The sequence below is a fragment of the Myotis myotis genome, unplaced genomic scaffold, assembly GCF_014108235.1.
Source record: "Myotis myotis isolate mMyoMyo1 unplaced genomic scaffold, mMyoMyo1.p scaffold_m19_p_11, whole genome shotgun sequence".
Lineage (NCBI taxonomy): Eukaryota > Metazoa > Chordata > Mammalia > Chiroptera > Vespertilionidae > Myotis > Myotis myotis.
Genome location: NW_023416315.1, coordinates 27,067,301 through 27,092,497, shown reverse-complemented (window position 1 = coordinate 27,092,497; position 25,197 = coordinate 27,067,301). Strand labels below are relative to the sequence as shown.

The 25,197-nt window shown below is 39.8% G+C and overlaps 1 protein-coding gene across 1 annotated transcript in view; it reads left to right on the top strand.

Moving 5' to 3' along the window:
• HDAC9 (histone deacetylase 9) overlaps positions 1–25,197 on the top strand; it is an 828,595-nt gene that overhangs the window by 688,589 nt on the left and 114,809 nt on the right. Inside the window, exon 23 of the mRNA XM_036327963.1 lies at positions 22,747–22,865. Coding sequence (XP_036183856.1) covers positions 22,747–22,865 — 119 coding nt within the window. The remainder of the gene's footprint in view (positions 1–22,746; positions 22,866–25,197) is intronic.

Here is a 25,197-nt window from a genome sequence, read left to right as displayed (position 1 = left end):
ATGACATTTAATACATCCCTTCCCCAATAAAGAGAAAACATTTTTCTTGAATAACACAATTGAATGCAGCCTTCCCTTGCTAAATTGGCCCTCGTTCCAATATGTGGAGTAGGGGATGTGCTCGGGAAATCACAGTGTGGCTGGGAGGCTCAGTGTTCCGGGAGATGAAGAAGTGTGACAGTGATCTTCCCAAGGTGACTTGTTCCCTGGAATAAGCCTACAGAATACTTTCTTGCATGACTCATCAATGGATTTTTCCCGGGTTCAACATAACGAAGTGTCTTTCTTCCCAAAGCCCCAAAGCTCTGTATCTATTGAACTATTTTATTTGTCCTCAAATATCCTTATAAATAGGACAAGTTACTCACCAAGATCATACAGGAAATTAGTGTCAGGACTAGAACAAAAGCTTGGATGTTCCCTCACCAGTCATTCAAAATGGGAACCTGAGTACATTCCAAAGACGAACATGACTGGATTTAGAAAGTTGCCCAGATGAAACCATTCTGGATGCAGAGCTGCCCGGTGCCCAGCAGTGTCTCACTCTGCCCTCATCACATTTCTATGTGGAGAATCTGGGCCGCAGTGTCTGCCACAACTTCTCTGGTGGTTTGCTTTATGATTATCTCCCAGCAATTATCATCCTTTATTTGCCATCCCATGATACTGTGTCTTTAATTTTCAAAGGGTGCATGTAAAAGGTGGAGACCTGGATTTATATAATGTAATTTTCTAAAACGGTAGCTGCATATTGATTTATATGACATCATCTAATCAACTTTTAAAAATTCCATTTACATAATTTTGAAGTTGGTTTCCTGAATGCTTCCATTCATTAGACTTTTACCCCCTCTTATAATACAGAACCCACCACTCAGCAAGGCCTTTTTCCCTTCTGGCAGGCAGGGGTGCCTGTGGGGAAAATGCCATATACTAGTAACCCGAGATGCATTGGGAACTTGTTCCTGGATAGAGCTCTCCTGATGTGGTGCTGAAGGTGCGGAAATGGCACAGCTCTCTTCTGACTGCTGGGTCAGTGTCCCGATTCAGCCTTGGGGGCCTGAGGCATCTTTCATGGGTGTGGATGTGCTCAAGCTGCCTGACAAGTTACTGACCTGTCACAGGCTCAGTGCTGAGCCAGTGCTGTGGAGGAAAATGCAGAAGTATTCAGCAGTCTCCCTGGAGAAGTGTACAGTGCTGATTGGGAGTGAAAATTACTGTGAGACAATTAGAGAAGACACAAAGCATGAAATACTGACCATCCAGTAAGAGAACGCAGATAAAGGAAAGGATGCTCACCCAAGCCTTATAAATAGCTCCCCCCCCAACCCCTCAGGCATCCAGGGGAAGATGATGTCACACAGCACAGGCATGCTGTCATTCCTACTCAGGGGCATGGGGCTCCATCTTGTACAATAACGGGGACTCTCTTTCAGAGAAAGAATACAAAGGAAAAAAAGAAATAGATACAGTGTCAAGGATAGGGTCCATGTAAGTGAGGGACTCTGAAAATTATGCTTCACTGGTTTTATGGTAAAGATGCCTTGATCCATAGAACCTGAATGCCTTGTATTGCCGTTATTTGGAATGAAACTACAAAGTAAGTGTCATATAATGAGCCTTCATAAAGGTAGTGACTGTGCTGGCTAGTGATGAGAAGCAGAGGAATTCACAGGATGGAGGATTTCTTAGAAAAACTGCACTGACAGAGAATGGTCTTGACATAGAAATTTAACTGGAGATACATTTTCATCTGGGGGCACATGCCAAGGAGATCAAAGTAAAGGATTTTTTTTCATCTGTCTTTCCAGTGTATGCTAAGGTAGAGTTAAAACAAATAAGCAAAAAAACAAACAAACAAAAAAACCAAAACCATAAATGATACAGCAAGGGAAAAATAGCAAAATCAGTTCAAAGAAAATTAAACAAATCCAAGTGGGGATGGGGAGAGCAACCAGTATTTTCAGGGGGAGAACCTTTTCTATTGATTGTGGTGTGAAGGGCCTGCACCTGTTTGTGAACATGCCTTAAATCTGGGCTCAGGCGAGTCCCTGAGCTGGCCCGGCTCTGACTCTCCTCCTGAGGGTAGAGTTGCTTTAATGCAGTTCACATGTAGGGTGTTTCATCTTAACCAGAGTGATTTATGTTAATGAAATGAAACAGAGAAAATACCCTTGACATCCTACTCTCTTTTTAAAAATATTAAATAAATATGTCCAGGACTTTTGTACAATTATATTTATTAAAACAAATGGAAGACTTCAATACATTCCAGAATACATTTGTAGGTGACCCTGGGTAGGGTTAAGTCCATTAGGAGAAAAAAATGAGTGGTGCCGTTCCTTACCAATTCCAAAATTTCTAAATAGCTATTAAGATCAAATAATGAGCATCAAGTCCAAAGTAATTTATTCTATGATTTAGAAGTTTTGTTTTGTTAGGTTTGGGGGTGGGGGTCTGGCTTCTGAAAATGTGATCCCCAAATCATGATTCACAAAAATGTATTCAGAACATCTTTATAAATCTGATACTAGGCCTCCTTGTGACCTCATTGGGAATTAAGTATGGGTCATCTTCACCTATAAAATATCTCTTTGAAAATGTTATAATTTAAGAGTTTATGTTCTGGTGTTTAATTTTTTACTAATTATAGAACTCGTCACTTTAACAGAACTCACAAAGAAGCAGAAGGACTCTTTTCAACTCATATTTTATTAGTATACATTTGCCCATCCCTCTACAATGCAATTATGTAATTAAATTCCATGGAAATTAAATTAGTCAAATGAATGGATTTTAAAAATATCAGTTGATTGGAATTTTTCTCAGAAGTTACCTACCTTTAAAAAAAACATTAGATAAAGGACATGTCTGATTATTTTAATTGCTGACTAAATTGTAATTTATCCATCTAATTGGGACATTTAGAAAAATTCAGGATTAGCCAAGGAAAAAGTTTACTTGCTAGGAACACATCAACATAGTTTAAATTCCACTAATATAAGTAAACACTAATCTTTTTTTAGAGGACTATTTAAGGTCAAGATTAAGAAAATAAAACTGAATAAAATTTGTATCTTAAAAAAATCTTTTTGTCCATTGCTTTGGGGACATTTTAACAGATATTTACCAGGAATTTGCCTAATGCTCTGGAGCTATAGGTATTTGGCAAGTATGTCAGGTGGCAGCTATCTGCCATTATGCAGGACAAGAAAATAAAATGAAAGGGAATTTCATAACACATTCCTGGGAAATGCTTAGCTCTTTCTGCTGGTCAATATATCATTACACTATCATGTGCTAGCAACTGAAAAATTACTTTTTTGATATCGTGGATATAAACATTAAGTAAATGAATTTGTAGGGCTCACAGTGTTGATGGCGATGGTGATGATGTTGATGATATCCATTTGATGAGTACTGGGATTATTATTGCAACTTACAGTATAGAAAATACGACCATAACACTTCAAGAGCTTAACCTTTTAGGAAGAGAGTACAGAAGATAGGTCCGTATGTGGTAAAGAAAGTATTAAAATGGCTAAGTGATGACAGATGAAATGGTATAGGCAAAGGGAAGTGAGGACAAGCTATAAAACTAGAGCATGAAATGCTAGAAGAAAACAAATAAAGGAGGAAAATAAAAAAAGTCTAATAGAGGACTAAATAATCAAATCAGGGGTAATTTTTTAAATGGGTGGGAGTAAGGAGCCATTACAGCAAGGAGAGAGACAAAAATAGTAAATGCCATGATTTCCAATTCCTGCTAGACTTTATCATGGTCATTGGCATTATAGCTTTCATGGTCTGTACGTTTTGTCACTACACTTAAACCCCCAAAGAAGGCAATGTGGTCGGTGCCTGTACAAATTGGTCAGGTCTTGTGATTGTTAAATACTTCGAATATCAGAAGTTTAAAATAATGCTTTTATAACATAATGGGAAAACTGAAGCAATGGGTTGCTAACCTGATTGGAGTCAGATTTCAGATGGCGATGGAATTAGCTAGAAGGGATCCTTTAATCCCACCACACAGTACTCTCCCAGGCAGAGTCTGAAACCAGAGAAACAAAGGCCATGCCTCCATCACACAGCCGGTGAACGGCAGGGCCTGGTTTCAAACACAGGTCGTCTGACTCCAAGCCCAGGGCACTTTAAACTAGATTACATCCAGCAAATTTTTCTAAATATCCAGCCCCCAAAGATCTGTCTTGCCCCAGAATCATGTTATTGTAGAAAAGGGAGTTTGAAAGCTTGACTAATTGATTAGTGGCTGTTCTTTGTGAACCTGACATCAACACACATTGTCCCTATTTAAAGGAAAAGGTTGCAATAATTTCTGTTTTACCTGGACCCCTGTCAACAGCCCTCCTCTCTTCCTTCCTGTCATTGCTAGGGATCATTGTGCTTTAAGACTTCACCATGGGCTCTTCTTTCCTGCTTGTCCCCTGCAGATGCTGTTCATGGAGTTCATCGCACCCCCTGGGTTTAGAAACGATGGCCGTGCTGAACTCGAACACTCCTTTTCTGCTGCCTGTGGTTTCCCCACTTCTTAATATGTTAAATTTAATTAGACTGTGGTTGCTAGCTCCTTACTTTCTCGCTTGCCATTCTGTCAGTTAATGTTTCCCTTGCACAGGTCAGGAGGCACAGGGGAGGAGAGGAGAGGGGAAGGGGATCCTTCGCCAAATTCAGGTCAAGCTGTTTAACCAAACGGTAGCTGATTTTACTACTGACTCCGTCTCTGTGTCTGAGCCCCTGCAGTACCAGGAGACCTTTGCAGGAATGGAAACATTCCTCCTTTTAGTCCTATGCGCCGTCGTCTTCCTTGACTTCATGCCGAGAAACGTGAGGGGCGAAATAATTGTAAGCATTACAGCCTTTCACTCTAATGACCTTGACTCTGCACTGGAATACATGTCTTCATTATGAAGAATTTGGCCCAGACCACATTAGCAGGGCTGCTGTTTGCTTTGCACACAGACCAACACATGTTGTGTCTTTGTAGTGGGGCTGTTGGTTAGGGGAACCGAATCCTTGCTGTTCTCTTAAAATGCATGTTTTGGAAAGGAGCTTTTATAATACTTTGGTCCTGAGGTATATTGCATCATAGGCCCAAGCTAAATGTTTACAGCCTCCAAGAAGCTAGGAGGAACTGGTTAGATTTTGACTCTAACCCCTAAACTAACCCTGAAAATCAAAATGCATTTCCTAAACTAACCCTAAAAGTCAGAATGTGTTTTGCTGTTTTGTTCATTACCATGAGCAGACAGCTGAGCACGCTGCAGTCTCCTCACCACTCATGGCTACTCCGTGAAAATGGCCTCCAACGGTGTGAATGTGATTGATTGTAGATTGATTTTAGAAACTGTGTAGATACAACTTCAGTTTTCTATGACTAAGCTTGGAGTGGGCAAAAAGAAGCCTATTTCCTATAAATGCCTTAGCATCTTCGCTTAATTTCAGGTTATTTGTTTGTGAGATATATGGCAGGACACAGAATTCCATGTGCACTTTCCTTTGGGAATACCACAGTGATTTAATCATTTTCTATTAACAAATTTTGCTCAACAGTACTATCAAGTATAACCTCAATTCTGGCAAAAACTATTTCTTTGGGGGGAACCAACTTTGTAGTTTGCCACAGTATTTCTTGTAAAGCACGTAACCTAATTACTTAAATTATTGGGAACCTGAGCCTGGTTTCAAACCCCAGCTCCTCCATTTACTGCCTGTGTAACCTGGCCAAGTCAGTTTAGCCCTCTGTACCTCAGTTTTTCACATCTGCAAAATGGGAAACATGCATAAGAATACTTCCCAGGATTCTGTGTGGAATATATGAGTTCATTTAAGTAATGTACTTAGAATAGGGTGAGACACAAAGTGCCATTCCAGTTTTTAATTCTTCACCCCCATGCCTGTGGTGATTCAACTCCATTGAAATGTTTAACATTTTCTGTACACGTCATTCCATGACTGGCACATGAGGTTCCCTTTGTCTAGAATTTTCATCAAATGGATAACTTGATTCTCTTTTTTTTAAACTACCTAGTATTTTTTAAACTGTAAGTTCAACTTATTATTCAAGACTGGCTCTTTTGGAATGGGGAGTGGAATATAATAGAAAATGTAAGGGTGTAAGTATTTCATGAAAGATGTTTAGAGAGAGAGAGAGAGAGAGAGAGAGAGAGAGAGAGAGAGAGAGAGAGAGAAGGAGAGAGTATATGTTAGTTTACAAAGTGAAATTTTTTTTGTTGCGTGTATTTTGAGAATTTTGAAGCCCCTGAGTTACTGTATAAGCATCCAACTCAAGTATAATTTTATCTATAAAGCTTTCCTCTATTCCCTAGGGACAATTTATTCTCTCTCTCTCTCTCTCTCTCTCTCTCTCTCTTTCTCTCTCTCTCTCTCTCTCTCTCTCTCTCTATATATATATATATATATATATATGTATATGTATATATACACACACACATACACTAGAGGCCTGGTGCACAAAAATTTGTGCATGTGGGGGGGTGTCCCTCAGCCTGGCCTGTGCCCTCTTGCAGTCTGGGACCCCTTGGGGGATGACCACCTGCTGGTTTAGGCCCGCTCCCTGAGGGATTGGGCCTAGCTGGCAGTCAGACATCCCTCTGGCAGCCCGGCAGCCCTCGGGGGATGTCCACTTACCAGCAGGGAGCAGACCTAAGCTGCAGTCTGACATCCTTAGTGCTGCTGAGGAGGCGGGAGAGGCTCCCACCACCACCGCTGTACTGGCAGCCATCAACCTGGCTTGTGGCTGAGCAGAGCTCCCCCTGTGGGAGCGCCCTGACCACCAGAGGGCAGCTCCTGCATTGAGCATCTTCCCCCTAGTCAGTGTGTGTCATAGTGACTAGTCATTCCCAGTGGTTCTGCTGTTAGGGTCAGTTTGCATATTACCCTTTTACTATATAGGATAGAGGCCTGGTGCACGGGAGGGGTCCGACTGGTTTGCCCTTTGGGTGGGGGTCCCCACTGGGGTGCCTGGCCAGCCTGGGTGAGGGGCTGAGGGCCATTTTCAGGCTGGCTAAAAACCCCAGCCACAGAAGCTCCCAGCCTTTCCTTTTTTTCTTTTTTTTCCTGGGATTTATTTACCTTCTATAATTGAAACTTTGTAGCCTGGAGTGGAGCTCAGAGCAGGCCAGGGCTTGGCTTCCTCCATCGCCAGGGGCAACCCAAGGCTCCAGCTCAGTGGCCACAGCTGGCTGAAAGCCGGTATCTGGGGTTTATTTACCTTCTATAATTGAAACTTTGTTGCCTGAGTGGAGCTCAGAGCTGGCCAGGGTGGGTGGGAGGGAAAGCCTCCTGCACTCCAGCTCCGTGGCCACGGCCAGCTGAAAGCAGGTATCTGGGGTTTGTTTAGCTTCTATAATTGAAACTTTGTTGCTTAGAGTGGAGCTCAGAGCTGGGCCGTGGCAGGCGGAGAACCTTGGCTTCCTCCATCACTGGAGCAAGCAAACCTCCTGCTCATTCCAGCTCCGTGGCTGCCGGTCGCCATCTTTGTTGGCAGTTAATTTGCCTATCTCACTGATTAGCCAATGGGAGGCGTAATGAAGGTATGGTCAATTACCATGTTTGTCTATTATTAGGTAAGATATTGAGTGTCCAGATTATTATGACCACCTGGCGTTTGTAGGCAAATTAGCTATAATTTTGCACTGAAGTTGCTAGAGGGCCAGACCATTATAAATAGGGAAGCAGGTTGTTTACCACGACAGTAGAAGTTATTTTTTTCTGAAGATATGGGTAAACAACGTGATTTAACAGCCTTTGAACATGTGATATATATTATTATGAGTGGCCAGATTATTATGACCACCCCATCAGTACTTCGTTGAGCCACCTTTTGCCTTCAATACTGTGGCAATTCTTTCTGGTATTGACTCCATGAGATGCTGAAAGGTGATGCGAGGGATCTGCCACCATGCCTGATGAATAGCACTGTCCAGTTCTGTGAGATTTGATGGTTGTGGAACCAGCTGCCTGATGGCTCTTTTAACTTCATCCCACAAATGCTCAATTGGATTGAGATCTGGTGATTATGAGGGCCACCTAAGCAAGGTAAAGTCTCTCTCCTGTTCTTGAAACCACTCCTGCACAATACGAGCACCGTGGCATGGCACATTGTCTTGTTGGAAGAAGCCATCTCCATTGGGATACGCCATCAACATGATAGGATGAACCTGATCAGCAATGATACTTAGGTATGTTGTGCTATTCAGATGTTGTTCCACACAAATTAAAGGGCCCAAATCATGCCAGGAAAACATGCCCCAAACCATAACACTGCCCCCACCAGCTTGAAGGGTTGTACTCATGCATGTGGGGTGCATGCTTTCATGCTGTTTCCTCCAAATTCTCACTCTGCCATCTGCATGATGCAACTGGAAACGTGATTCATCGGACCACATGACTTCTTTCCAATGCTCGACTGTCTAATCCTGTGTTCCTGTGCGAACTGGAGACATTTTATCTTGGTAACTGCAGATAGCAAAGGTGTTCGAATAGGCCTTCAGCTTCCATATCCCATACGATGCAGTGTACAGCTAATTTGCCTGCAAATTTCAGGTGGTCATAATAATCTGGCCACTCACATTCTAATATATCCCATGTTCAAAGGCTGTTAAATCGAGTTGTTTTCCCATATCTTCAGAAAAAAATCACTTCTGTCTTGGTAAACAACCTGCTTTCCTATTTATAATGGTTTGGCCCTCTAGCAACTTCAGCGCGAAATTATAGCTAATTTGCCTACAAACGTCAGGTGGTCATAATAATCTGGACACTCAATATATATATATATGCACATATATATATATGTATATATATATATATAATATATATTAACGTACTTATTTTGAAATGGGAGTAAAAAAATTTATATCAATATTAGAGAACATCACTTTGAACTGGGAGAAATTTATTTATAGATCTATTTCACATATGCCATGTGAGCTCCTTAAGTATGGAAATCTATCACAATAGTATGAAGTCTAGCTGGCAATGAGGTACAGCGTAGATGCTTAATGAAGACCTGGTTAAATGAATGAATAAACAAATGTATGAATAAGAAAACTGTCAGAGTCAGCTTCAACTTTGTTTTCAAACAGGAATATGATGCACACAAACCAATTTGAAAATATCTATAGAATATATGCTCCTTGGAAAGGCTTTTAAAGTCAACTTAAATCTTTTTGACATGAGGGTGCAGAAATGCTGTACAGGTGATTGTAGAAGATTATTTGGTTGTAAGATAAACATGCATGCACAAAGGAAGATTAGTCTTCAAGCTTTTTATCCTCCAGAATCTCTGTTTCTGCCAAGTGTTCAGATGCTCATTTGGAATGTCACTGTATCTCTACAGCAGCATCCACATGCCACCACAACCTCCAAGTTTTATAAAATAGTCACATAGCTAGCTATTTGTGTATAAGGAGCCAGGCTTTTGGAAAATGGATATGATCAACATATTTTTACACTTACGTGGAATGTTTGAGTGTACTGAGGTATTTTTTTGGTGCTAATTCAACTGGCAATCCAGAGTCTAACTTATTTGTGGTATGTTATATGTTTGTCACAACTACTTAAAGAGTAAATACCGATTACTCTACCAGGACACCATGGAAAGTCTAAGCTCCTTAGTGGAATGAACATTGTGGTTGGAATTGTGCCTGGAGATAAGTTACTGCAGAATAAATGTTCATAGTCAGTCTCATTTCTGCCATCTCTTGTAAAATGGTGCATAGCATCCCTGCTTCATTTCTAACTCACAGAAACATTGAAATGACTAGTGTGATACATAGTGATATGCCTCCATTTCCTCACAGAAGGAGAGCATTTTAGAACATTGATTTGTCATCCAATAATGCAGTTAAAAGGCAGTGAAATTGTTAGGTTTGTGAAAACCTGGTCTTTGGATTCAGACAAATCTGGGGTTGACTCCCAATCCATGCCAGTTACTTGCTGAATCAACTTGACAATTTTTTTTAGCTTACTTGAGTCTCAGTTTAATTATCTATAACATGGGGGATCAAAATACATGATTTCAGATATATTGTAGGCATTACAGAATTAGACATAGTGTATAAATTGTCTAACTCCATGCTTGGCACATGGCACATTGTCAAAATGGTTGATAATTGTATTGTTGCTAGAAGAAAAGAGTTAACTTGCCTCTAACATACACGTATTATTTCTTTAGCTTTGGGAATAATCCTACTCGCCTGTCATTTTAGATGAGAATAAAATGAAAACTCCTTGATTTGGGGCTGGTCTCCTGATGGAGGAGGTACTCAGTCTGCAACTCAGATTTCATTCAGCTCCAAGTTCTTCCTTCCTTCTTGATCTCTTTATGGCTAGTCTTAGGGGTTTAAATTACTAAATGAGCTTGCCTTTTGTCTTGTTTGTCTCATATTTTTACGCAATTAAAAGAAAAAAATCTTGATGATGCCGCCGCCTCCCTCAGAAAGGCCACATCAAAAGGTGCAGTTGACCAAAAATAATACACACTTTTTCCAAAGACACAAACAGTTCCTTGAAAAGGATGTCATGCTGTAATTTATTTTGTAAATTTTATAAACCACAGAACATTTACTTACAGTAAAGTTTGACCTTTCCTTCTCCTTCTTTTTATGCCTACAAAGCTCCATCTTCTCTTCTTTTGAGAAGAAATATAATGGCTAACATTCTCTTTAAGTGTGTGTGTGTGTGTATGTGTGTGTGTGTGTGTGTGTGTGTGTGTGTGTGAATATATATTCTAGATTGAATTTTATTGGAATACCGAGTTTAATTTTTAACCAGGATCCCTTGGCTTCATGCAATAATATTTTATGGAATGCAATCACTTGTGCAAAGACCAAAGAGAGGCCCATTTGAAACTTTACAGAAAAAATATTCTGTGCGCCTCGGGTGATGGGAAATGCAATATGTGTACTAAGCTCTCCATTGCACCCTACCGAAAGCAGAGAAATCCCTATGACTGATTTGATGGCAGTAAAATCTCTTGAGGGGTTTTTTGGATAAAGAAAATAATAACAAGAAATGGGCACATAATTAAGTTCCCAAAGCGCATGTGTCATAAGCATCTTATTGTCCCTTTGGAGGAGAAATTTACTATTGATTTAGGTAGACGTAGTCCTGTTCTGAGCCCATTAATAAAAAAAAGAAAGTCAGCCTTTCTGAATTCTCTAAACAATTCCCTGTTATTTCAGTTACAAGAGCATTTTACTGTCATTGGTGTTCTCTTTTCTACTCATTACAGCAGTGTTTTACAATCACAAGGTTGCTGTAGAAACAAAAAATAAACAAAGATTTGGAAAGAGACATGTTGTAGGGGCTTGTTCTGCCTCTCCTCCTGAATATGTTGACTATGTTGTTCTTTGAACATATTTTCTTCCTTGATTATCCAGTTGGTCTTCACATAAGGAAATAAAATTGAAAATTTTGTGAGCTGATTTGTGTGCAAATTTTCCAAAGTCTTCTTAACTTATTTTCATATCCTTTAAGAATGAATTGTACTAAGAAGAGAGAGAAATTAGAAAATTAATAAAGGAAAGAGAAGGAAGGGAGAAAAGAAAGAAGGAAAGAGGGAAGGATGAGAGGAGTGATGAAATAGGGGTAAGATAAGTTGAGTTTAAAATGTTATGAGACTAGCATCTCCATAGCTGTTCATTGTAACCATCAAGAAAAAGCATTCTAGTTGGGGGGGGGGGGGGGGGGGTTACAGGCAATTTTGAAGGGATTTAAGAGGAAATCAGTGGTGCATAACCTTGGAGAAGACTTAGTCCTTCCTCTTTTGCCTCAGCGGAGGTTACCTATGACTCAGTCCTTTGTTAGTTGGATAGTGGCATACCAATTGTTCTTTTCCAGCCCTCACTTTTTTGCAAATTTGGAAGAAATGATTTAGCAATACTTTTGAAACCAAAGACAGAAAACCATCTGTAAGTTACTGGACCCACATTTGGAATCATAATAAAATATTTTTTTGAAAACCACTCTTGCAAAAATTATAGCCACATTTTTGGCATATTAAAATGCATGGCATTTATGTACTTTCATAAAATAATGATTGGAAATGGACATATATAATCATCTATACATTTCATTCTATATTGCAAAATAAAGAATATTCATGGCAATAAAATTTTAATATAAACTCTTGAATGACTTCTAAAAACTCCAAATTAAGCATGTCTCAGAGTTTCCTCATTCTGGTTTGTTAATTTTTCTATGCCAAATTTCAAAATAGAGTTCAACAAAAGCAAAATCTATTAATTTTGTTACCACTGTATTTGTTTATGGTAATTACAGAAGATTCACTTTATCGATTTTGATAGGCTAGTAACCTTATAATTTTTCTCAGCTTGCTATGCTTGAGTGGAGTCTGCATAGAAAGCCAGCATCATTACACATTCAGAGGGACAGCAAATATAATAATATAAATACAATATGACACTCATTGACAGCATCCAAAAAGCCAGGAAGAGTTATTGTTGAGAAAGTTTTTACTCCCAGCTCCCAGCTCCCAGACACATTGAGTAATAACTTTGAATTAGTCAAAATTGTTACTGGCCATATGACACATCTTAGGCAAGGAAAGTCCCTTAGTCCCTTCAAGTATTCATTCTTCTTAAATGACAGAGTTCTAAAATTAGAAATGACATTTTAATGTTCTAAAGCAAACTTACCAAATGTCATATTTCAAACTCGTATTAAAAGAATGAACTTTATGGACTATGAATATATATATTATTAGATATTATATTCATATAAGTATATATACATAGATATTTAGTTAAGGTATATGTTCCTAGAATATATTGTGTGGTATTAAGGTATACACACACTTAGCAATATAATTAGATCTTAGACCTATTATTATTTAAATTTTTAAAGTATGTGGTTTGTACATAGTTTCCTTATCCTCATCAAGGATTCATTCTTTACAAAACACAGAGTATTATAATCAGCATTTTAATGTAGCAAAATCATAAATATAAACTAACTGAATTCATATTGAGAACTCCAAAAGTCTCTTTAAAAATGTTTATTCTGCCGTAACTGGGTTGGCTCAGTGGATAGAGCGTTGGCCTGCGGACTGAAGGGTCCTGGGTTCGATTCCGGTCGGGGGCATGTACCTTGGTTGCGGGCACATCCCCAGTGGGGGGTGTGCAGGAGGCAGCTGATCGATGTTTCTCTCTCATTGATGTTTCTGACTCTCTATCCCTCTTCCTTCCTCTCTGTAAAAAATCAATAAAATATATTTAAAAAAAATAAAAATGTTTATTCTGCACTAGGAATAAATACTTTGTTCTTAGAGAGATTTGCATTTGACTCTAGAGTCTCTAGTCATCAAAGGAAAGACATACTTACTGGTAGAATTGAAATCAGAAAATATAATGTCAAGTCAGCGAGTATGTAATAAAGATTTTGATAAGAAATAATCAACCAATAAACTCATATGTGTATATGCGTAAACCATAGTCACAGACAATATCATGGTGAAGACCTGGGATAGAGGGCAGGGGTGGGATGGGAGAGGTCAATGGGGGGTAAAGGGACATATATAATACTTTCAACAATAAAGGTTAAAAAAAAACCAAAAATAATGTTGAGCTTCAGGCAATGGGTTTTTTAATAGTATATTGAGATATAATTGATATATAACTTTTTAACGTGCACAACATAATGATCTGATATAAGTATATACAGGTTGGTTTAAAAGTAGGTTTACAGTTGTTCATATGAAAAATAATACACTAATTAATCCTATATAATAAAAGCCTAATATGCTAAGTGTCTGACCGTTCAACCATTCGACCAGTCACTACAGTGTGCACTGACCACCAGTGGCAGACGCTCTGACCGGCAGGTTAGTTTGTTGCTGGGATCTGGCCTATCAGGACTGGGTGAGATGGGCCAGACATGCCCTGGAGCCTTCCCAAGGTCCTTCCCCAGCCCCAATCATGCACCAGCAGGATCCCTCAGCCTGGCCTGCTCCCTCTTGCAATCCAGTACCCCTCAGGGGATGTCGGAGAGCTGGTTTTGCCCGATCCCTGCAGGCTAGGCTGAGAGACCCCACTGGTGCACAAATCCATGCACCAGGCCTCTAGTAAATAACAATACAAGAATAAACTGTTTTGCATACTCACAACTGTAAACCTACTTTTGCTGAACCATGTATTGCAAATTGATTGCAGCAATAAGATTAGTTAATATCAGTCACCTCACAAGGTGACACTTTTTTAAAAAATATATTTTTATTGATTTCAGAGAGAAAGGGAAAGGGAGAGAGAGAGACATCAATGATGAGAGAGAATCATTGATTGGCTGCCTCCTGCACACCCCCTATTGGGGATCAAGCCCATAAACCCAGGCATGTGCCCTTGACCAGAATTGAACCTGGACCCTACAGTCCACAAGCCAACGCTCTATCCACTGAGCCAAACTGGCTAGGGCTTTTCTTTTTTAAGGTGAAACTTCTTTTGTCCTTGTGGTGAGGCATTTAGGATTTACTTTTAACAAATTTCAAAAATGCAATAGAGTATTTTTAACTAGTCATCATGGTGTACATAACATCCCCAGAACTTATAACTGGAAGCTTGTACCTTTAGACCACCTTCAACTAATATTCTCACCTACCCCCAGCCCCCAGGCAATGACTTTTCTTATCAAATATAAGAGAAAGAGAATAAGAAGAAGAACAAAATGCCCCTTTGATGTCTTAGCTTTGAGACATAAAAAAAATCATATTTTGTGTGATTTTAGAGACCATCTAGATCCGCAGTCAGCAAAGTGCGGCTCGCGAGCCACATACGGCTCTTTGGCCCCTTGAGTGTGGCTCTTCCACAAAATACCACGTGTGGGCGCACGTACAGTGCAATTGAAACTTTGTGGCCCATGCGCAGAAGTTGATTTTTGGCCTGGGTGAGTCTATTTTGAAGAAGTACTGTTGATATTTGGCTCTGTTGACTAATGAGTTTGCCGACCACTGATCTAGATAAATCCCTCTACCACCCTTTTTTATAGTTAAGGAAACTAATAGTTGAAGGAAGACAATTTTCTAAGGTCATACATTTAGGAGCAGTGCCAAAAACCAGAACCAGGCGTCTTGAGTTGGAATCCTTTGATCTTTCTACAGTCATAACTGAGGCCAGATAATTCAGTTTTGAGATGGCACTCAGTTGCAGGTGCTGCAGAATTTGGTCCCTTTTTCTACAGGCTTTTGGAAAAACCCCACATTCCGCGCTCTCCCTCCCCTCCACACGTGTTCCAATGCTCATCAAAGTAAGATGATTGAAGAATAATGTCCTTTGTCTGGACAGAGTTCCTATTCTAATGCTTGATTTGCACAAATGCAAAAGAACTAGACACAGAACATATCTAGTGAACAAAAATACTGAGATAAGAGGAAATTCATATTGAGCAGAATTATAGAGACAAAGTAAAGGCATGTAGACACAGGAGAGGAAAGTAGACAAAATATTATATAAAGAAACTAGAGGCCTGGTGCACGAAATTTGTGCGGGCGGGGGGCGGGGGCATTCCTCAGCCTGGCCTGCACCCTCTCGCAATCCAGGACCCCTTGGGGGATGTCCAACTGCCAGATTAGGCCCAATCCTGTGATCCAAACTGGCAGTTAGAAATCCCTCTCACAATCCGGGACTGCTGGCTCTTAACCACTCATCTGCCTGCCTGCCTGCCCGATCACCCCTGACCACGCTGCCTGCATGCCTCATCCTCCCTAATTACCTGCCTGCCTACCTCATTGCCCCTAACCACTCTGCCTGCCTGCCTGATCACCCCTAACTGCCTCTACCTACCTTCCTCATTGCTCCTAACCACTCACCTGCCTGCCTCATCACCCCTAACCATTCTGCATACCTGCCTGATCTCCCCTAACCACTCTGCCTGCCTGCCTGATCACCCCTAACCACCTCTGCCTCGGCCCCCGCTGCTGCAGCTTCATCCACAAGGATGTCTGGAATGACATTCAGAAGGTCGTTCAGCTGTCTGGTCTAATTAGCATATTATGCTTTTATAATTAAAGATAGCCCTAGCCAGTTTGACTCAGTGGATAGAGCCTCAGCCAGCAGACCAAAGAGTCCCGGGTTCAATTCCAGTCAAGGGCACATAGGTTGGTTGAGATTCTTCCCTGGCCCAGGCCCTCCTCAGGGCTCATGCAGGAGGCAACCAATCAACGTGTTTCTCAGTGCTGACCCACTTCCATATGCTTTCCTTTGGTGCTTCCCCAGAAGGGGACTGGTCCAGTGGTGAGTGCAGTCCTGGGGGCAACATGAAGCGCCCGCAGCCACAGCCGCTCCCTGGAGTCATTAGTGGCAGCTCTTTGAGGTGCTGCCTCCACCGCTTGTCCAAGCAGGAACTGTCAGGAAGAGTTTCCCTTGGGAGCATCCTTCTCCTGCACTTCATGCATAGCATGTACACATGGATGAGAATGTGTGCCTGTGGCATGTGCCCTTTTTAGAAAAATCTAAAAAGAACAGAAGTCCTGTGCCATTTGCAAATGTGCAATTTTATAATCTGATGCTTTCCAGCAATGATGTACAATTAAACTATAAAGAAAAACATAGGCTTAGCTTTTCACCTATAATCCATATTTGCATGATTATAATATGCCATTCTATATTATGCAGGGGTTCAGAATCTGCTGTCTCAGAAGTCAAAAAGACCTTGGATTTCTAAAGGACACTTTCAAATGCATCGCTTAATTGATGAGGACAGAAATGACCTATATCTGATCACATCACCGCTCTCGTCAAACCACCCTTTTCCCTTCTTACGCAGAATGAAGTCCAAAGTCTAACAAACTGGCTTTCCATGGGCACATCCTTCTCAGTTATGGACTCTTTGAGGGCAGAGCTACAACTTATTCATATCTTTGGATGCTGGCATAACCCCAATGCCTCTCACATAACAGGAGCTCATGAATGAGTTCTGAATGAAAACTAGGGTATTGTTGAGTAGCTCTATGGGGTATAATGCTTTCATGTGCTTTAAAATGCCTTCTGTTTCCCTTAAAGTCAGAGCAGTCCTCCCCTGCACTGAGCATACCCAGTGAGTGAGTAACATCCTACACCCAGCACACACCAAGGGGAGTCATGGGAGATCACTTGCTTGGTTCTGCTGAAGCACGACACGTGACTCAGTGCAGCCAGTTCTTTGCCCATTGGCCACTAGACGAGAGAAATCCAGAGATCTGATTCTAACTAGGGAGGTTCCAAGTCAGAATCCCATTTCTTGGAAGGAAATCCAGATGGGAGCCTTTTCTCCTTACAGGGTTTAGTGTCTGGTTGCATGATCTATGTCTCCTTTTATTAGTAGTGGTCACAGTGGTATTTTTGTCTCTTTTTATTTTTATGATTTCATTGTACCCTGTGAGTCTCACCTGGGAGATGACTTGTAAAGAAGAGGCGAAGGGTTGACAGCAGGACAGAATTTCCAGAAGGCAGGTGATGATGACAAGGCATATATGCCGTTATCATTGCTTCCATCATCTGTTTACTAGCAAGTAAATAAGTATTCAAATCACCCGTGGGCCCTCTTTATCGCGCTCCTATGGTCTGTCCGCTACTTTGGTCCTATGCCTGCCTGTCTCTTTGATTTGTTTCCTTGGTGGCAGAAGTACATTCTCAAGGAAATTATTCAGGGAGGGTGATTTGGAATGAAATTTCTGAGTCCTTAAATATCTTCTAAAGTATTTTTTATGTAAGTGACATACTTGATTGCTAGTATGGAATGGCTGGCAGTAGAATTAAAGTTTAAAAATAATTTTCCCTCACAATGTGGAGATAGTCAGTGTTGCTGATTGGACTTGGATGTCAATATCATTCTTCGTCTCTTTTGAGGGTGACTTTTTTCTTTTGTAAGGATCTCTGGGGATTTAAGTATTATTAGAATATGTCTAAGTATGTATATGTTTTTATATACAGAGCTTTGCATTGGTTGGCCTAATCAGAACTGTAGACTTGAATTATTTTTCAGTTTCTAAAAATTATTTACTATCATTAGTTGAAAACGTTTTCTCTTTTCTCAGCATTCTCAAGGACCCTATTAAAATATAGGACTTCTGCATTGATCCTCTATGTCTCATATTTTCCCACTTATATAGTTTATTCACTTGTTTCCTTTTATGAGGGATTACTTCAATTTTATTTTTTCAGACCTTCTATTAGTTTATGCAGTTGTAGTTTTATCTCGGGGTGCTTCCCTTGTTCTTTGTTCTTTTTCATAACAGCATGTCTGTGTTTTAAAAATAAAATCTTTCCTTGAATCTCTTTGAGATTATTATTTCTGTTGCCTGAATTATCTCTGCTTTTCTAAAGGTGTTTATATTTATGTTTATTTTAATCTTTCCTTTTTCTTCAGACTACTGGCTCTCCTTATATGCTGGGAAGTTTCTGCTTTGACATGAATATTTATGAAAGTAGGAACTGGTGTCATTTTTCCCTGTGGTTGTGTAAATGGGTCAGTTGGGAGCTCATGTCAGCTGGTGTGGGATAGAGCGTGTGGATGGCCAAACCCTTCACTTTGGAGTGAGCATTCCTGAAGATGGCTCACAGTCTCTGAATCTCCTTAAGTGATAAAATAAGGAAGACTGTATTTGGGTCAACAGTATCCACACTAGAAGCCTTGGCTTTCTCCAGACACATCCGTTTCCTAAGAGAGAGCCTCTGATTAATTTGCCTAGAATAAACACTGGTTGCTGGCCCAGAGGAAAGGCGATGAAGGTGTTGGGATGTAGTCCTGGTCCCCTTAGCCAGGTAGCATTTCTTTAACTTCTTGTAGTCAGTCCTGCCTCTCATTTCCTTCACTATATTTGCTTTGTTCCTAGGAGGGTTTCATTGCGTGGAGTGTTTCTTATTTCTTCTCTGGTGTCATGAGTCATGTTCAGGTAGCTTTCTTTTTTGTTTCATTTTTTAAGTACGCACCCAGTCTATTTCCCTCTTCTGGAAATTTGTGTGTGTGTGTTTTTAAAATCACTGTTTGGCCCTGGCTGGTGTGGCTCAGTTGGTTGAGGATTGTCCCAAAAGGTCCTAAGTTCAATTCCAGGTCAGGGCACATACCCACGTAATGGGCTTGATCCCCAGTAGGAGGCCTGTGGAAGGCAGCCGATTGATGTTTCTCTTTAACATCAATGTTTCTCTCTCTCTTCCTCTTCCTTTCTGGTTTTTTTTTTCTTTATAATATTTAGGGTAAATACTTTGGTATTATGTAAATCTCATGTTTCTTCTCAAACTTTTGTCCACTGATTTCAGCATCCCTCTGTGGCTTTTTCCTGCATCAGTTATATCTGTCTTGTTCAAATAGTGATTTACTATTTTCTTCAGTCCTTTGAGTTATTAGTTGAAAGTTTTTATAAGACAGAACTGTTTTCTTCTTTTCTCTATTTGTTCTGCTATTGTTAAGTCTCTGTGTAGACTCATGGATACTAATTTCACTGTTTGGATTATAATCCAATACTGTCATTAGTTATTTTGCTCCTTCAGTTGTTCCAACTTTGGCCCTTGGGCGCTCTTTCCCATTGGTCCATATTCCCTTCTGACCTGACCCATCCCTTTTGAGCATTTCACTGTTTTCTGTCATCACAAGATGTTCCAGAAATGCCTTCTATTTTCCTTGATGCAGTCCTGGAATCAACCACCTCTCCAAGGATCCCTGGATCCTTCCATTGAAGATTGATATTAGAAAACAAGATCTGGGCATTAACTGTGCTCTTTACTACTGGACTGTCATTACTTTTAGCGAATAAATAAGAAACCACGCATACACACATCAGTTGTTTCTGTGTCTGTTTATGTGTTATATACAGGCATGGGCAAAAATAGATTTTCAGTTGTGAGTAGGTGAAACACAGTTAATTCTTGTATTATTATTTATTAATTATTGTATTATAACTGTATACTTTTTTTTGTCCACCCCTGTATTTAAAACCATGAGTTTGTATACTTTCCTTGCAGTGGAATATTAGGAAAGATGGAGGGCAAACACATACTTTGTTTGCTATCTTTAATCAGAAAACCCAACTGTTCAGATAAAAATTGTAAATGGTCCAGCTGGTGTGACTCAGTGGTTGAGTGTCAACCTGTGAACCAGGAGGTCATGGTTCAATTCCCGGTCAGGGTACATGCCTGGTTTGTGGGCTGATTCCCAGTAGGGGGCATGCAGAAGGCAGCTGATCGATTCTCATCATTGATGTTTCTATCTCTCTCTCCCTCTCTCTTCCTCTCTGAAATCAATAAAACCATATTTACAAAATAAATAAATAAAAATTGTAAATGAATGCTTTTGAGGATTTGTTCTATTTAAGAAAAATTACTTTGTTTTCCCAATTATACTCCCAAATGTGTAGACACACTCATGTTTTAGTTTTTCCTTTTGTAGATCAGCACTGTGTTTTCAATATTCTAAAATTACATTGGCAATCCTTGTCTCCTATTTCCTGTTTTTGTCCTTCAATAATGCATATATATATATATTTAATAACCATATGCAGAGCAGATCCTTTGTAGAGAAGGTAATAATTGAGCTCTAACTTGAGGATGTTTACCATTCAATCACTCTTCCAAGTGTAGATTGATTGGGGAGATAAGAAGAGGAAGGGAGAAAACTTCTAAACAGAGGGAAGGGAGATGGAAAATGCGTTGCTATGATGCATGTGATGGATGGGCAATCTTGCTCATTCATCTACTCATATTTTCCTAAGAGTATTGTATGTTATCTAAGGGAACATATAGGATTAATTGAATTAAATAGATAAAGTACCTAGATAAAAACATTCTTGATTGTTTGAGACGACTTATTCCAATATCTGATATCCCAACATACATCACATGGCTATTTCACTCATATGAAAAGTAGGGAATTGGTAATATATGACACTTTCATGAAAATTTTAATGTAAGAGTTGGTATTTTTAGGAAGGAAAAGAATTGGTGAAACTGCTCCTGATAATGTAGCTATATTAGAGATTTTTAATTTTATGGAAGAATGAAATTGTGCATAGGAAGCATAATTACATTTTGACTTAGTTTCACTGATGGGCCAATTCAGATATAAGTGCTTTCCAATTGTTGGAAGGACTTCCACAGAAGTCACTTACATGCACATCTGAGTTTGAAGGATTGAGCTTTTATATTTCTATTAGTGGCCCGTGCACAAATTTGTGCACCAGTGGGGTCCCTCTGCCTGTCCTGTGGGATCAGGTCAAAACCGGCTCTCCAACATCCCCTGAGGGGTTCCGGATTGTGAGAGGGCACAGACCAGGCTGAGGGACCCCATCAGTGCACGATTGAGGCCAGGGAATGACGTGGGAGGTTGGCCAGCCGAGGAAGGACCACGGGAGGGCTCCAGGGCGTGTCTGGCCTGTCTCGCTCAGTCCTGATCAGCTGGACCCCAGCAGCAGACACTCCTACTGCTTGGAGCGTCTGCCCCCTGATGGTCAGTGCAGGTCATAGTAACTGGTTGTCTGCCCCCTGGTGGTCAGTGCAGGTCATAGCGAGCGGTTGAGTGTCCTTAGCATATCATTAGCCTATTATGCTTTGATTGGTTGAACAGACGACCAGGCAACCAGATACTTAGCATATTAAGCTTCTATTGTATAGGATAATAGCAGTGGAGTTGTGAAAAACATTTTATTCATTTATGTCTCCACCTAGGTAAGTTTCAAATAAGTAGTTTTTATTTTGTAACTTCACCTTCTGTTTATATGCAAAACATTTAAACTATCAACCTGATATTATTATTAGAAATTTGCAAATATAAAAAATTTAAAATAACTCAATTATATCACTACTTGAGAATAATTATTTTAATATTTGGTTTAGTCTTTTCTCCCAAACACAATAGAGACGTTACTACTTTTTAAATTTCCTGTGCTCCCAGTTTTCCCATTTCATTAAATTGTTTTGAAAATTTGAATTCTATGGATGGTCCATTGGTCTTGAAGCCTGCATTTAGAAAACATTTACATTTTATAAAGCCCAGTTGCATTCATTAGGCATTCTCTCTCAAATCCAGCACTGAGGAGAAAGGGATGAGGGAGGCCTGAGGAGGCTGAAGAGGTGAGTGTGAAGGCTGACGAAGTGAGGCCAGCAGGGCTGCTGTCATGGCTGAGACTGCCACATGCCTGGTGTCTCTGACCTTGGACTACTTAGCATTATGGTCTGGATTCTATTAAAGGAATTTCATGTTTTTCCTTTGTAAGAGTCACCCCCTACCATGACAAATATTTAAAAATGTTTTCTTTTAGTTGGAAAAGCAACATTTTCCCCAAAAGAAATTTATAGTTCAAATTTACACCAAGTTCTCATTAACTGGAGCAAGCCGGGTTTTCCCTGGCGCTTCAGCTTTCCTCCGTGAAACATTAGTCACTCCCCTGGAAGAAGCAGCGTTTTATAGGCAGGCAGTGGGATAAAGCAGCCACAGATGTGCATGTGAAATGGTGGGCTTGAGAATGTACCTGCAAAGCATTTTTTTTTTTAATTTGGAGAAACAAAGATGAAAGAGAAAAAAAGACAAATTGGGATGCTAAAATAACTGATTTGGTATTAAGGAAATGATAAGCTTTTGATCCGTTTCGAATAGCCTTTTCATTTCCCGCTTTCTTTATTCTTGGGACGTTCTTGAGATTGTGCCAAGTCTTTTCCACTGCACAATTTTTAAAGGTATCCGCCATTCCCATGTGTAACTGGTTGCCTTTTTACTGCGCAGGACTGTAGTGATGCCTGTGGCCAAAGAGTTTGATCCAGACATGGTCCTAGTTTCCGCTGGATTTGATGCACTGGAAGGCCACGCCCCTCCTCTGGGGGGGTACAAAGTGACAGCAAAATGTAAGTAGATCCTTCAGGGCCTCATGAAATGCTGTGATGTAATAACATCTTTTAGGTCTTTAAAGTAGCACCCTTTGCATGTCTAATAAAGTTAGGTGAGACCTGAGACCGTTGAAAATGTTTCAGATGGTGTTTACTGCTCTGTCAGATTCTACTCTTTGTGGAAATTGGCCTTTAAGAAAAACAAAGTTAATTTGATTCCTTTGGGGGACTTGGGGGGACAATTCAGAACCTTTATGTTTTTCAGGAGTCCCGTGTTACCATGTAAAGACAGAAGTGATAGAGCTTCTGTTTAAAATATGTTGAATGGCCTGAAAGGTCATGAGCCTAGAAAAGCTACTGGACTTTTTACGAGAATAGAAGTAACTGTTTTTATTCCATTGTACATGGAAGTTAAAAAAGAAAAGAAAAAAAGAAAAATTTCCCAATAATGCAATGCACTTTGGTTTTGAATTGAAGTGTGGTTCCCAGAGCTCACAAACTCTGTTCATGCCTATGGGCAATGCTCAGGATCTTCTGTTGTGTTGCAAAGATTAATTTTTTGGCTGTGTTTCATTAGCAACTAGCTACCAAATGAACAAATGAATTTTGTGTTTTATTGTTTTTGATTGATGTGACAATGTAATTTGGCTAGAAAGAGTTTTTCTTGAAGAATTATTTCCTTGTTCTCTGAGTGAGAAAGCAAGACATATGCATAGTCCATGCATACAAATGTTTGCTAGCACTCTGGATAGCTATTAAGAATAGAAGGAAAAATAAAAATTACACAGAGAATAAGATCCATCATCGTGGGTTATTTTAGTGGGTTGGGGGGGGGGGGATGAAAACAAACAAATAATCCAAATAGTGTTAAGTGAGAGGGATGAATTTGGATAGAGCATGTCTTATTAATTGGACAAGAACCAAAGAACCAGCATCGTGCCAACCTTTGTTTTCAGTTGGCATCTCATGTGAGAGAGTTTTCTGCACTCTAATTATTCCAGTAACATTGTTAGGTAGTAGCTATTTTTAACATCTATTCGCTACCCAGGGTTCTTAGTGTCTTATTGTCTATTGAAAACATATTAAAAGAAGCAACTCCACAAACACAGACAAAATATAATTCACAATTTTTGTACAGTTTAATAGAAAGGTATTTAGTAAAATCAAATGCCTTTATAACCCTTTAATTTTCTTCCTGGAATTCCACTCAAACGTTAGTCTTTCCACTAGAGTTAAACCTCGAGTCAAGATTGGTGAATAGTTTAGTCTAAATAAAGGAAAAATAAGAGCTTGTACGCCAAACTGAGGTAAACCCAAACGACAGAAAGCGCATGGAACAATGATGGAAATCCAGAAAAGGCGTTCCTTGTTATTAAATCCAAGAATCTCCCTCAGGAGTGAGAAATAGCAGAGGAATATATGTATTTGGGTCTTTCTCCCTGCCAAGGAAGCAAGTGGTAGCAAGTCCACTTCTCACAATTAACTCGAAGGAATTAACCTTTTTGTTTACTTGCTTGTTTGTTCATTATGGTTTTGTTGTTGTTGTTGCCAAGTCAAGTTCAAAATATCAAATGTCATCTTGGAAGGTAGAATACCAAGTAATAGCAGCATGATTCCTTTTGGTTATAGACATAAGAAATACTTTTTTTTTTTTACTTCTTGTTACTTTCAGTACAGTGTATCAAGACCTTCCTTATGTTGTGTGTCTTTATCCATTTTGGAGAACATTGGTCATTGCTTTCTATGCCAGGATAAGATTGTCTATAATCTCCCCAACCTCCCACCCCTCCCTACCTAATTCTTCCCTTCTGTGTGTTTTCTAATCAACAGGCTATATGCATCCTTACTAGGTGATATTTTACTAAGAAAAACAGACACACATTTTAAGTGATTTAATAACTGGCCCTTTCTTGAGTACCTGCAATTAATAAGGAAAAATAAACAATGAGGAGAGGAAATCTTAGAACCCAAGGAGATTGTAGTCAAGGGTATCTAAAAACAGTTCACGTATTTTATAGATGAGAAACCTAATTTATATTATCATCTGAAATAATTGGGGCAAAACCAAAGTGCTTATCCTGAATTTGTAATTAGATGAAATGACTTAAGACTTTTACTGGATTTTTTCACTAAAGAGAAAACGTTTCCTAAAATGAGTGAGAATAGGGAACTTGGATGCACACTGCAGAGGCCATTTTGTTGCTAAGACACTTACCACAGTCTGTGATAGACACTGACTAGCCCTTTGATACTTAAAGAAAAAAAGAACAGAGCATAACATCTGGGCAACTGTTTGTATATGTCATCTCCTGCAGGCCTGAGTTTGCCAGCTGTGTTTTCTAGAGATGCT